The sequence below is a fragment of the Diabrotica virgifera genome, chromosome 6 (assembly GCF_917563875.1).
Source record: "Diabrotica virgifera virgifera chromosome 6, PGI_DIABVI_V3a".
Classification (NCBI taxonomy): Eukaryota; Metazoa; Arthropoda; class Insecta; order Coleoptera; family Chrysomelidae; genus Diabrotica; species Diabrotica virgifera.
This window is the reverse complement of record NC_065448.1, coordinates 241,778,420-241,792,984: the sequence shown is the minus strand read 5'-3', so window position 1 is coordinate 241,792,984 and position 14,565 is coordinate 241,778,420. Positions and strand designations below refer to the sequence as shown.

The window sequence follows — 14,565 nt, the reverse complement described above, 5'->3', positions numbered from 1 at the left end:
CAGTCGATGAAAAGCCCTATATGAACCTTATGCGTGCCAATGGTGAATATAAAATTCTTAATAGTATGTCAAAATGCGCAATAACTACTTCTTAAAATCCACCAAATTTCATTTGCATATCTCAACCGGTTTTAAAGCAATAAATAAATTGTCAGTTGGTAAGAAAAATTTCAACACTCCAACATTGAGTGTTTAACATATAGCTGAACTGATGAAATCCTTAGGACCTGTAAAAGTATAACAGTCAAGCACATTGTCACGTATCAAAACACATTGTGTTAATATTATTTATTATACAAAAGGTTTATTTATAATTATCTTCTTCTCCTATCGTCATCTCTCTTATAATCGTCTCGCCTCCTATCTCTATCTCCTCTATCCCTTCTATCTTTATCTTTATCTCTCCTGTCCTTGTCTCTATCCCTTCCATGATCTCTGTCTTTATCTTTCTTTCTGTCTTCCTTATATTTATCTCTTTCTCTACTATGATGTCGTTCTCGTGACCTACTTCTATTTCTTTTCTTAGATTTCTTCTTTTCTGCCTTCGGAGTTTCATCTAAGGTGTACTTTAGTATTTCTTCTTCATCTTCCATTTCGATGTCATCATCTAAATCATCTTCCAAAGCAGATATTTTTGCTTCTAACTCATTGCTTTCTTCTAGAAGGGCTCGTTTTTGTATCCTTGGAACAATTACATCACAAACCTACAATAAAAATATGAGTAAACATAAATATATAAATAAAGAACAAAACCGGAATAAAAGTCGAGAATGAACTAACATCGGAAGAAAAAATCAACTTGGGAATCCGACAAGGGGATAGCTTGAGCCCATTGCTTTTTAATTTAGTAATGGACAAAATCATAGAAGACATTAAAAGTACAGGAAAAGCAGATAAGATGGCAGAAAAATAAATAAAAATCCTCTGTTATGCTGACAATACAATTTAATCTCTGATAACGAGGATAAGCTACAGCGAATGGCACAGACTTTCAATACAGTAGAGAGAACTACAGCTTGAAAATATCAACAGCTAAGATAAAATCCCTGGCAGTGTCAAGGAAACCCATAAGATGCAAAATAGTAAGTATGGGCCATTCCACGAACATACGCCTATTTTGGATTACTTCGACAACGAATATTTTACTGTGCGACATAAGAAGTACGAAAGTAAATGGCGCTAATAATTATTCCAATAAACAACAATGTAATTTGCAATTTACTTTCGTTCTTCTTATTTTGCACAGTAAAATATTCGTTGTCGAAGTAATCCAAAACAGGCGTATGTTCGTGGAATAGGGTATAACAACGAACTAATTGACCGAGTCTTGAGATTAGAATATCTGAGAGTCAAAATATGTAGTTATGGAGATGATAAAGAGAGTGTCTGAAAGCATGCAAATAAAGCCAATTACGTGTCAGGATGTCTGAGGGATGTCATCTGAAGAAATAAAGATATGAGGCTGGAAGGAAAAGTACTCATATACAAATAATGTGTAAGACTGTTTATGACGTAAGCGATAGAAACGAGATGTGACACAGCAGAAAGCAAGAGGATACTGAGAACATCAGAAATGAGAATCAATAACTGGGATAACACTGAGAGGTAGAACAAAATATCTATAACATACAAGACATAGTACTGTGGGGAAGATGAGAGGGAAATCAGAATGTGACGAGAATGGACAGCAAGAGAATAGCCCATAATATAGCCAGAGATTCAAAGCCAACAGGCAAGAGATTAATAGGAAGACCCTTTAAAAGATGGTGAGATAGCTGGCAGTCAACATCATAGCTATGAATACAAGTACAAAATCGGTTAAAAATAGGTCAAAAGACCTAATATAAGAAGAATACTTTTGAAAGAAAGAGATTAAGGAAGATATTGTGACCCACATGCAACAATGGTATATGGAGAATAAGGTTCAACCACGAGTTATAACATTATTACAAAGAATCTTCAAATTATGCAAAAATACAAAGATTGCGCTGGGCAGCAACTTCATAAGCACCTTATAAGAATGGATAATGACGTAACACCCAGTAGACAGGGGCGGCTCGTGATAGTACAAGATGGTGAGGCACCCTACATTTGAGGAATATTATTATTACGGTGTTAGATTCTCTTTAATGGCCAGAAGGTCGATTTTGTGACGTTATAACGTGAGGCCGTCTTCAGTACATTCTGCGAAATCAGTATTACCTCGTATATAAAAGCATTCTCATCCTGTGATTTTATAAATGAATTTTCAGTTGAGACTTTTGCCATATTACTCAATCGTGTCTGTCCAATTGTATTTCTGATATAATTTTAATCATTTTTAGCGCGGAGAAACTTCTTTCTGCAGAAGGCCACTGACTTCACTGGCAAAACAACACAAATCCATAATAATTTAAAAACTTCTGGCATACAAAGTTTTAAATCATTATCATGAAAAAAAATCTCTATCTATCCTCAAAAAAAAACGTTATAGTAGAGGTTCCGATATAAGGTCAAACTGCACCGATTTGATTAATGGATAAAAATTATCGGATTTGTATGTTACCAATTATACAATTAGTATACAATATGAGAAGAGTAAAGTGTTATGTGTGGTCTCTATTACTATATGGCTGTGAGTCCTGGACGTTAAAACAGTATGATGTCAACAAATTGAATTCATTCGAAATGTGGTTGTACCGCTGAATGTTAAGAATAAGCTGGGCCAGCAGAACTATGAATTAAGAAGTACTGAAAATAATAAACATCTCAAGACTCCTCTGGTCAATACTATCAAAATTAGGAAGACGTCATTATGTAGGACACATAATGAGCCATAGGGAATTTGAGTAGCTCCAGGTAATATCAGAAATCAAGATCGAAGGTTAAAGGCATATAGGAAGAAAGAAAAAATCTTGGCTACGAAACATCAGATATTGGACCCACACAACAGCAAATGACTTAATTCATCAAGCCAAGAACAGACAGAAATTTGTCATATTGACCTCAATAGAGAAGACACTTAGGAGGAGGAGAAACATTTAAAAAAAAACAACGGGTGCTCGATCTAATTTTGTTCTGACTATAATTAATTAATAATTAAAAACTGACTTTTTTATAAATTTTAAAAATATAGTTGATCGTTTTCGAATTGAGACACAATTTAAACTGAAAAAAGAACGAAAGATGACGATTATCAAGGTTCAAAACACAAGTAAAAAATATTATTTTTGTAAACATCAAGTACCTAAATTCAAGTTCAAACCCTCTTCTCTCAGTTCCTGATAATAATTTTTGCCATATTTTATTCTAAAATATAGGATAGTTTTGTCATTTTTAAGGAGGAAGGTTCCTTATGGCAAAATGGTCGATTAACAACTATAAAACAATGTTTTAAAATATAAGGATTAAAATAAGTCCAAACTACTTATCAAAACTGATAGAATAATGGTTGAACTTGAATTTAGGTATGGACTTCATAATTTCAAAAATGATATTTTTTACTATATTTCGAGCCTTGGAAAACGTCATCTTTCTTTCTTTTTTCGGTTTTAAATTGTTTATAATTCGAAAAAGATCAACTTAAGAAAAAAAATACAAAAGATCTTTTTTGTTTCGAATGATCTATAAAATCTAAAATATCTGACCTGGAAGAATTTTTTTAATTTATAAAGAAAAGGGATTTTTTAATAATTAATTGTATTGAGAACAAAATAATATCAGGCACCGCTTGTTTTTTAAAATTGTTAACAGACTAAATTACATATCCAATCACTTTTATCCATTAAACAGATTGGTGAAGTTCGACATTATACACTTAGGTATATCATATCTTACACTTACTGGCCAGCCTTCGAGTCTAGCCTAGAAGGATAGTGAAATTCGCATTCCGAAATTAAACCTCAGTTAGAATTTTGTTGTTGGCTGCCGATATAAATCTGGTCCCGTTGACGAAAATGCCGTATGTTAGAAAAGCCAAGAGAGGCTTGCTTCATCTGTAATAATTTGAGAGAGTGAGAATGAGATGCAAAATACTCGCACGTAGGACGGAGGGCAGAGATCAGGGCCATACTCATTTTTATGTTTTATCATAAAAATCTATTTAGCAAATTTCAAAGAGTTACTTAAATTGTATTTAAAGAATTGATGACGAAATAACGTAAATAGTCGATTGATATACTGGTGAGGCACTGCCTCATAGGCCAGCCACCACTGCCAGTAGAATACTTAGTGGAAGTATGGTGGGATGTCAGCCAGTAAGAAGTCCACGGAAGACGTAAATACACAAAGTGAGAACTGGTACTAAAAATATACTGAGGGTGGAGAACAGCCAGAGATAGAGATACCTGGAGACAGATGATGGAGAGGCAACAGCCCGACAATTGGGCTGTATAGGAGAGAGAGAGGACAGATATAAGGTATCAACAGTTGAAGAGGCGATGAGTAGATTTCAAAACAATGTAAAGGGTCAAATTAAAATAAAAACAAACAACTTACCCTTTCCTCTCTCAAGAGTTCATCAATAAATTCATCCATATGAACAATTTCAAACTGTGATTGTCGATTCTGTCTCCGTAACTTTCGGTTGTCATTGTATAGAGGTTCCAGATACTTATAACAATCTAAAGAAGAACCAGTCAGTCGCATATAAAAAGCCCCCAAAGCTCTTACATACTTAAACTCTTCATTCTTTATAAACTCCACCACAATGTCCTTTTCAGGTTGAATTTGCAGCATTTTTAAAATCAGACATAAAAAGGGTGTAGGTTTTATGTTGCCCCCGAAAACACCTCCAACGTACCGTAATTCCATGGCTTTATCCACCAATAATTCGGCTGTGAGAGCAAAACATTCTTCCTTCCAGTATTTTGAGTCGTATATGCGAGAACGAATAATTTTCTCCACTAAATATTGAGGGTTAGTTCCATGAATGGACTTTGCATCTTTTACTGTCCTATTTGCCATTTTTCGCTATATTATTAATTTAAATTTTCTAATTTCTACGGTTTATAATCAAATCACTCATTTTATTTTATTCTTGATTTTCTGTTTCTGTTCTTCTTTCTCGTTACTCGTGACGTTTTATTTAATCTGTCTAAATCTTGATCCGAGGCGTAGCGGCGTGTAATTTGGGTTGCCTATATAAACTTGAATCGACGAAATAGGCCTTTTGAGCTATTTAAAACCAGTGATGTCATAATACTATATATAATCGATATAATACTATATATTATTTATCTATGGTGATGTCCTCCCACATCACTGTTTAAAACGCTGAAAAGACTATAATTTAGTGATAATAAAAACCGATATTTACTGCGATTACATGATATTTAGGGCCGGTACTTTATGTCCCGGTTAAACCTCGGTTAGCTAACCGGGGTTTAATCGGGACAGAAAAGTACCTCATAGGGCCTCTTGCGTTGTAATAAAAGCAATTATAATTATTATTATAATTATTTATGAATATAATAATAAGTATAATTGCGTTTATGTCTATGTTATGCATATATTTCTGTCCCGATTAAACCCCGGTTAACTAACCGGCTGTTAACGGAGACATAAAGTACCGGGCCTTAATGTTAAAATAGTATTGGATGTGGTAGAATGTAGACTCTTTGTATAATTACCAAGTGAACAGTGAAGCTGTTAGATTAATTTTCCGATTCAATCATTTCTACTGTTCACAGTTCTGTGTTTGTGTTTGCTTTTGAGCAAGCGCGGCTCCTCCTTAGGGTCAATTGGTCAATGACCCCCCTAAAATAATCTCATAAAAATACCAATTTTATTAAAAATATCTTTTATCTAAAACTTCACTCTGAAATATAAAATTCTCTCTCAGCAGTCTGCATTGGCAAAACAAATATAATAGATATAATAACGTCGCGCCTCGCGCTATACACAAGCCCGTGGCTGGGCCGTATTTTAAATTGTCTATATACAGTTCTTATGGCTTATGGACAAATGCATGTAAAATAGAAAAGAGACGGCAGATAGCAATTTCGTGGGCGAGAGTGGGAGTGACCTTTCCGTCGTATACCTCTAGTAGAGTCGACGGCCTCACGTTTAGTTAGTTACCGTCTGCTGACCGCACTTCACGGCAGGTCTATATCGATCGCGGCGTATTTGCGTAATTTATTTTGTTTTGTTGGATTTTTTTGTGATTGTAACAAAAACAAGATGAGTGTTGTTGACGAAATAATTGCCTTAAAATCTGCTGGAACACTAAATTATGAACGGCGGCTTGAGAAAAAAGAAAGTGGTCGACCAAAACCAAACATGAATTTAAAACAAACAACAAAGGATAGGGGTAAGGACATTCAAAGATATTTTAAAGAATCAATGTACAATTTGTGTGATTGGATTTGTGGCTGCAGTGTGAGAAATGCATTTTTTTGCTATCCGTGTTTACTGTTTTCGAATGACGCTGTATGGGCGAAAAATGGAGTAACTGACATTAAGCATTTAAAAGTGAAAATTACAAAACATGCCTCTTCAACTACTCATATAAATTCATCAATGAGTTACGCAAGTTTAGGACGTGTTAACATAAGACAGCAACTTGATAGTGTATATCGTAAATCTGTGCATGACTTTAATGAATTGGTATCTAAAAATAGGTATATTTTAAACAAACTAATCGACTGTGTAAAATTTTGTGGAGTTTTCGAAATTGCATTGCGCGGTCATGACGAAAGTGACAGCTCCAATAATCGTGGAATTTTTCTGGGCCTTATCGATTTTGTTTCTGAACTGGATTTAATGTTTAAAGAACACATTGAAAAAAGTACAGTATTTAAAGGAACATCGAAAACAATTCAGAACGATATTTTAGAATCAATGTTAGCCATTGTGCATACTCATATCATGAAGGAGATTGGCCAGACAAATTTTGTGGCCATTCAAGTAGATGAGACCACAGACAGCTCCAATAAAACGCAGATGATTATCATATTGCGATATGTATTAACTGGTATTGTACATGAAAGATTTTGGAAATTTGTTAACCCCCTAGGTACTACAGCACAACATTTAACTAATGTAATATTGGAAGAACTTCAATTATTAAAAATTAATGAAGCACCTGAAAAATTGATTGCCCAAAGTTACGATGGTGCATCAGTCATGAGCGGTAAACTGGGAGGAGTACAAACAAAAATTAAAGAAATATACCCAAATGCACACTTCATTCACTGCTATGCCCATCAATTTAATCTTATCCTCCAAAAAGCGGCGAGTCAACACAAACCGATAAAAATATTTTTTGCAAATTTACACGGATTTTCGTCCTTTTTCGGCCGATCTCCAAAACGTACGATGGTTCTGGATAGAGTGGTTAAAGTAAGGCTACCTAAAGCTGCGCCTACTCGATGGGCTTTCAATACAAAATGTGTTGAAATTGTATACACTTATAAAGATGATTTAAAATCTTGCTTAGAGGAAATTATTGATGAGGAGCAAGATGGTAACAATATAAATCAAGCAACTGGTTTAAAAAGACATTTGGAAGATGAGCATTTTTTATTTTGGTTAAATTTTTTCCATAAAATAATGCCCCATGTTGATATATTGTTTAAACAATTGCAAATGCGAGACATTGATGTTATATCTGTCAAAAATTGTATCCTGTCTTTTAACAACAATATCCAAATAATTAGAAATACTATTTTGGAATCAGAAGTACCAAGCACATCAACAGCAAAAAAAAGAAAAACTACTGCAGAGGATCCAAAGCGACGAACTGCACTTGAAATTTGTGATATTATTATATCTGAAATAAATCACAGGTTTAGTTTCAATGATCATCTCATGATTTCACAGTTATTCTACATAGAGAAATTTGAAGCATACACTACCAACTTTCCGCAAAATATTTTAAAAATGGTGACGGCTAATTATCCCACAGTGAATATTTCCAAACTAAAATCGGAACTTGAAGTCTTATATTGTCGTGAGGATTTTCGCAATAGTGCTGGTGCAGTAGCCATACTTCAGCTTTTTATTAACATGAATTTGTCTGAAACATTTTCTGAAGCAGTGAAGTTATTAAATATTTTGTGCACACTCCCTATGACAACCGTGGAAAGTGAGAGATGTTTTTCTACTTTAAAAAGAGTAAAAACATTCCTGCGTAATACGATGGGACAACCTAGACTTAGTGCCTTGTCTATGCTGAGCATCGAGAAAACGCTTGTCAAGAGCATTCCAAATTTCAATGAGAAGGTCATAGACTATTTTGCAGAACTAAAGGATAGAAGAATTGACTTAAAATATAAAAATATTTAAAGTAAGTTTCGTTTTAATAAATTTACAATTTATTATACTATAAATATTCCTATCTATATATCAGTCAATAACCTGTTCATACCATTTTTCCTATATTTTTTAAAAGATTTACTCTAAAAAAAGACAAATTTAATTTTCGGAAAACTAGGGTAAATAGTATTGAGTTTTATCTAAGTCTGTATTTTTTATCTAAAATATAAATGCTAAAAGATCTTTTAAATACTTTAAAAAATCAACAGTTTGAAGTTTTCAAACCAAAATGACCCCCCTGAAGATTGACCCACGAGCCGCCGCTGCTTTTGAGTAGGTATTTCATTTTCTTGACAACGAAAATGTTCGGTGTGGAAAGAATTAATAAGTGCGTGGAATGCGGAAAAGTGTATAAACGTAAACATGATTTAAAAAGACATGTAAAAAGTTCGCATCCCGACAAAATGGATGCAATTGTCTGTCCCTTTAAAAGTGCTTAAAGGCAACGTCTATAAGTTGTGATAAACAATTTAGATATAAGCCAAGTTTAAACTTTTATCAAAAAAGTGCACACAAATGTATCAGTTTCTGCAGAAACAAAACATTTCAACATAATAAATGTTCTTTGTGTAATTATCATGCAACTTTTAAAAAGGACTATTAAACATTATCAAACTTCTCATAGCATTCCTATGCAATACGATAGAATAGAGTTTTCCAACCATGATGACTTTATTTCTTGGAAGAATAAAATAGAGCTTGAAACAAATGCTAGTTTTATTGCGAAAAAGGAAAAAAGGCAGGAATAGTGAACTACAGTCCATTACCATTGCACGTCATTATCTACGCCAGAGATCTAAGTTGACATAGTTGCCAAGGTATAAAAAAATCCTGAATCCATTTTAAATCAAATATATCACATAATTATTGTAAACGTGGATTATACAACAAAACAAATTAATATTCAATGTAAATAAGTAAAATGTTAAGAAATAGAGAACAAGAATTAAGTTATAATCTTTTAAGATTTGCAGTGCAAGCGTTTTTGCACTGCATTGTTAATAATTAAAAAACGACTCCAAACTCTTGGCATGAAGCAGGTAGGTTTCTTTGTATATGTCTGTCTACAATAACAACTAAAAAAGTTGTCAGATACCTTGATTATTCCAAGTCGTGATAAAATTAGGTGAAATTTATATTTTTATAGTAGAGGATCTTTTTATAGTAAAGTAAAAAATAAAAACAGTAAATATAATAAAACAGATACTTATAGTAAAGAATATAAACAAATATGAAGTGTCATCACCGCAACTGTCAAATAAATGTTACCAATTTATTCTAAAATGTCACCTTCGTTCGATTACAGTTACAGTGTGTTCCGAACAAATCTGCTTTATAAAAACGTTTTATAATCCATCTAGGCCCGGTCTTTTCACTTCCTAATAAATAGTTATTCGGAGGTGAAAAGACCGGGCCTTATACAAATTAAATGAAGCATATTATTGTGTATTTCTTTAGGTTAACATTAATAGAAATCGTCAAATATTATTTCTACGCGTATATAATAAAATATGTCTAGTGGCTGTAATTCCAGTGTACTAGGCAAAATGATTCTAAAAAAGAACACACCTACCGCCTAAATATTTCGTGTTGGTACCATGTGACGTTACAGGTTATGACGCGGATGACGTGCAACGGTTAGTAAATTAGACGAAGTATACATAAATATGCCACCGATAAATATAAACAGCGATTCGCGATTCAAGTTTATATAGGCAACACAAATTACACGCCGCTAATATTCGGGTCAGGATTTAGAATCGAGTGTTTTATTGACGTCTTCACAGACGTCTTTACGTTGGACGTTGACATCTTAATGTGGCCTATTTTAGTCAAGTTACCAACTAGGAGAAAAAGCATTGAATTTAAATATATTTATTTTTATATTGGACTGCTTTTATCGTCAATTAAAATTTTTAACGTATGTCCTATTATATTTGTGTTTTATATTTTTGTGGTACAGTTTAAAACAAAATATGTTTATAACAAGATTGTTTTATAAGAAGATTATAGTAATTTGACATACGTCATTTCAGTATATTTGTAAACGTCACTACCCTTGGCGCAAAGTACTTGGCGGGAACGTAAGCAATAATAATTTTATGGTTTTAATGGTTAAAACATTGTTTTTAAAATTAATTTTTACATTATATTAATATATCGTAACTCGTACCTGTTGTAATGTCACACTCGGAATAATATCTTTTATTTATTTGTTAGTTTTTATTGGTTATGTAGTAGAAAAGTGCGCGTTCAAAACTAGTTCCACAATCCAAATAATCACTGACAAAAAACTCCCGCGACTATTTGCAAACAAATAATTTCAAAATAATGGATATTTCATTGTGATTCCCGCGCAAGGTAGTAAAAAGGGCACCTTCTAACAAAAGAAAAAAATATATTTCCCGCGAATTGTAGGCGTTGTTGAATACACCCAATAAGATTCTCAGTTTATCTGGGTTTAGATTAAATATTGCATTCTCTATTATTGCATTATTGCATTATTAACAATTAAAATGGTGTTATCAGACGAAGGAGAAGATCAATTGCATAAGAAATTACTAGATTTGTGTGGAAAATTAAGCCTTGACCAAAGGACTGTTATGTTAGCATGGGATAATTTTATCAGTATAAACAAAAATTTTACATTGGAGGTAAGTTTTCAAAATTTTCTGTGATTTTTTGTGTTTTATAAATTATTGTTGACAAGCACATATTATAATCTGTATTGTTTAATAAATCCCTTATCTAAATAGGTAAATGTATTTAAAAAATACAGCCCATTATAGTATAGGTGGTACCTATAGTTTTTTTTTGTAAAATAATTCTTTAGTTATGTTCATTATGGAGTCATAAATAAGTCTTGAATGCATTCAGATATTTCCAAAAATTTTAAATAAAAAATAGCAAATTCATCTTTCATTTTCCATGAATTCTGTGACACTTCTTGATTTTCTCAGTTTTATTTTTTGTCCTATGGGATTTGAGATTTATCTAATAAACTACCTGTTTTAACCATCATATTTTTTTGTTTTCCATATTGTATAAGGGTTTTTGTTTTACATTGTTTCTAATTTCTAACATTATATGGTATTTCTTACTATGCTCAATATGATGGCCAGGAATGTACTGATTATTCTTTTTTCTTTATGTGCCATCTTTGCAATGAAGGTTGGCAATCATTATTGCTATTCTAACTTTTGACACTACAACTCAAAAGAGTTCAGTTGAGCTGCATCCAAACCAATGGGTGCGTTCGGACGACCATAGAGGCTGGAGGTCAGCAGAAATCGGCTGAGTGGTTGTATCCAGCCGTGATAGGGAAAGCTTAGTAAATCTCTCAGCGGCTGGCTTCCAGCGGTGACGTCTGACAGCTACTGCTGGCTCAGCTGTCCAGCCGCTGTGGTCGTCCGAACGCACCCATTCTCTGAGGTTTATGCTGAGCATTCTTTGAATCTTTCCCTGCATTATTAATTTCAGGAATTCATATCTGTCCATACCTAGATATTGTAGTTTCCTTATTTTGATGGGATCCAGTATCTCCCTGCTGTTCTCTATTTTTCTTAGTACTTCTTCATTGGTTATTCTGTCTGTCCTGGAGATTCTCAGCATTCTGCGATATGTGATGTGTCCACATTTCAAATGGTTCCAATCTATTGAGACATTGTTTATTAAGAGTCCATGTCTCCACACCATACAAAAGAACAGAAAATACATAACACTTTAGTACTTGTGAATTAGCCTGAGGTCTATAACTACATAATATTTGTTTCATATTTTTGAATGCACTCTCACCTTTTCTATTCTAACTCTGATTTCTTTGATATACAGTATAACCCCGATTATCCGTGCTCCTCTGGACCGGACGTGGCATGAATAATTGAAAATGAATCGGAAAATGATCGGAAATTGATAATCCGATCATTTATTTCTTAATGTATACATAATATACCTATCATGGATTTATACTCAATTAATAATGTTAAAAATCATCTGAATTCTGCGTTAGATTTAATTTTAACAAATTTAACTGAAACAAATGTTACCGTGTTTATGTTATAAACAAATGTTCGATCTTATGTAACAATAACATATGGTTGACCCTATCAAATGCCTTGGAAAAATCTGTATAAATCGCATCTACCTGGTGTTTGCTATCCAAGGCTTCATTTAAGAAGGAGGTATAATTTAACAAGTTCATTTCAGTTGATCTCCCCATAACAAAATCATACTGCTGTTCAATTATTACGTTTTGTATAGTAGGCTTAATTTTGTCACATATTAAATTCTCGAACAGTTTAGGTATAGTATTAAGGATACTAATAGGTCTGTAGCTTTGAACCCTGTTTCTATCATCGCCATTCTTGAAAATCGGTGATATAAAACTAACTTTCCAAACGGAAGGGAATTCACTAGTTTGTAATGATTTTTGAAAAGTAAAGAATAAGGGACAAGCAAGATTAAAACTACAGTATTTCAGTAACTTGGGTGGGATTCCATCAGGCCCTGGACCCTTATGTATGTTAGCTGAGATAATTTGGTATATACCTCTGAAATAGATAAGTCACAACCAGCAATGTTGAAACTAGTGTTAGCCCTTGCACTATTTGGAATAGGACATTCGGCCTCACTATATACTGCAGCAAAGTACTGAGCAAACATCTTGGCTGTGGTAGGACCATCGGAACTGGTTTGGCCATTATGGTTTAAAGTGTTCGGAATGCTATTATTGTTCCTTTTAGAATTTACGAACCTACAGAAGTTTTTAATCTGTTTAAATTTTAATAATAGTTTAAATTCTGAAAAATTAATTAAAAGTGACGAAATATTGATCATGCACACTAGATTAAAATTGCTTTAAATTTATTTATTCTTTATTGCGTTTTTAGGGAGACTCATTACACTGGCTAGGATGTGCCATTTTTGTAGCTTCCCAATCATTGGAAGTACCAAATCTGATGTCCTCAGTAGTACGAGGTAGTGGTATAAACCTAACAAGTCTACTAAGGTGTAGTAATTTGAGGTAATTATATTACATTTTTTTGTGATCTTGAATGACTTATAGCATCTTTCTTTTAGTTTTGTGCAGTTTTTCACAAACATCAATTTGTGGGCAGACATGGCACACTTGCCTGAAGAATTTCGGCAGAAAGTCAAACATCTACAAGATACATTTGGTGTTGCCCATAGTACATTTAAGAAGTACTATCCAATATTTTGTCAAATATTTCAGCCACCAAACTCAGCAGATTTAGAAAATGCCAAACAACACAGGAATAGGAAACTCAAGTATGTATTTATACCTTTTTTGCATGCAAATGTAAATAAAATGTAATAATTACACTTTTATAAAACAGAACTTTTTTACAATAAAACGTTTAAAAATTTATAGGAGAGAATATAAAATAATTTGACGATATAAATAATTCCAAAAATTACACTAGTATAAAAAAGTACTTTTTATAATACCACAGTTGTTTAAAATGGTATATATAATATTTATATAATTGTTGTTTCTAATAATAATTGTTGATATACTTAAAATTCGTATTTTGTAAGTTAATTATTATATTATAATAATTAACTTATAAAATACGAATTTTAAGTATATCAACTTTTAATTATTTATTAAAAAAATTAAAGAAAGATACGCAAGAGCCGTGTTCAACTAACTAATTTTGTAATGTGAAGCTCAAAGTTGGCTACAATTTTTGTTATTAACTTTTATCGCTATCCACTACTATAACGGATCTACGGAGCTTTACCCTACTAATAAATCACCCTGTATAATAGCAGTTAAATATTGCATTGTTATCTAGTTCAAAGCTATTCTGAAAATTTCGGGTACCTACGTAGCCTAGAACTATTTTTAAAATGGATTACAAAATTTGCGGAGTCCGTGACACAGACCAAGCCAAGTATATAAAAACGTTTTAAAAATAATTCCATGCCTGTTTCATTCATAATTCATTCGTTAAGAGTGTAGGCGCAAAATTTCGGGCCAATGCTTTTCAAACGTGTTCCTTTTTTTTCGAATCCTGAAAAGGCTAATAAATATTTTTGAAAAATTTAAATGCAGAATGAAAGATTACATTACAGTGGAACCTCGATTATATGTCAGGGCACCGGACCAAGGGTATGACGGATAATCGAAAAGACGGTTAACAGAACATTTAAAAAAATTCATAGTATTATGGTGACACACTGAATTATGGTGACACACAGATAATGACTAATAGTAATTATTATTGTGCTGTGCGTTTTTATTTT

General features: G+C 32.9%; 2 protein-coding genes across 4 annotated transcripts in view; one reads left to right on the top strand and one right to left on the bottom strand.

The window, feature by feature from the left end:
- Positions 1-273: 273 nt before the first annotated feature.
- Positions 274-5,075, bottom strand: LOC126887441 (pre-mRNA-splicing factor 38). The gene is made up of 2 exons (XM_050654976.1): positions 4,477-5,075; positions 274-704 (listed from the first exon to the last, which is right to left on the bottom strand). Exons 1-2 carry the CDS (start codon positions 4,942-4,944, stop codon positions 315-317), a joined length of 858 nt encoding a protein of 285 aa, XP_050510933.1. The 5' UTR covers positions 4,945-5,075; the 3' UTR covers positions 274-314.
- Positions 5,076-10,247: 5,172 nt separating this feature from the next.
- Positions 10,248-14,565, top strand: part of LOC126887439 (retinoblastoma-like protein 1) — a 45,104-nt gene continuing 40,786 nt past the window's right edge. Inside the window, exons 1-3 of one of the 3 annotated variants that reach the window (XM_050654972.1) lie at positions 10,248-10,949; positions 13,185-13,318; positions 13,375-13,584. In XM_050654972.1, coding sequence (XP_050510929.1) covers positions 10,812-10,949; positions 13,185-13,318; positions 13,375-13,584 — 482 coding nt within the window. In that variant the 5' untranslated portion in view covers positions 10,248-10,811. The remainder of the gene's footprint in view (positions 10,950-13,184; positions 13,319-13,374; positions 13,585-14,565) is intronic. The other 2 variants (XM_050654973.1, XM_050654971.1) reach the window with 2 other exon arrangements.

Coding starts and splice junctions, on each gene's coding strand:
- LOC126887441 (XM_050654976.1), bottom strand. CDS start 4,944: ATGGCAAATAGGACAGTAAAAGATGCAAAGTCCATTCATGGAACTAAC. Junction 705..4,476: donor AACTCTTGAGAGAGGAAAGG/GTAAGTTGTTTG, acceptor TTTTTATTGTAG/GTTTGTGATGTAATTGTTCC.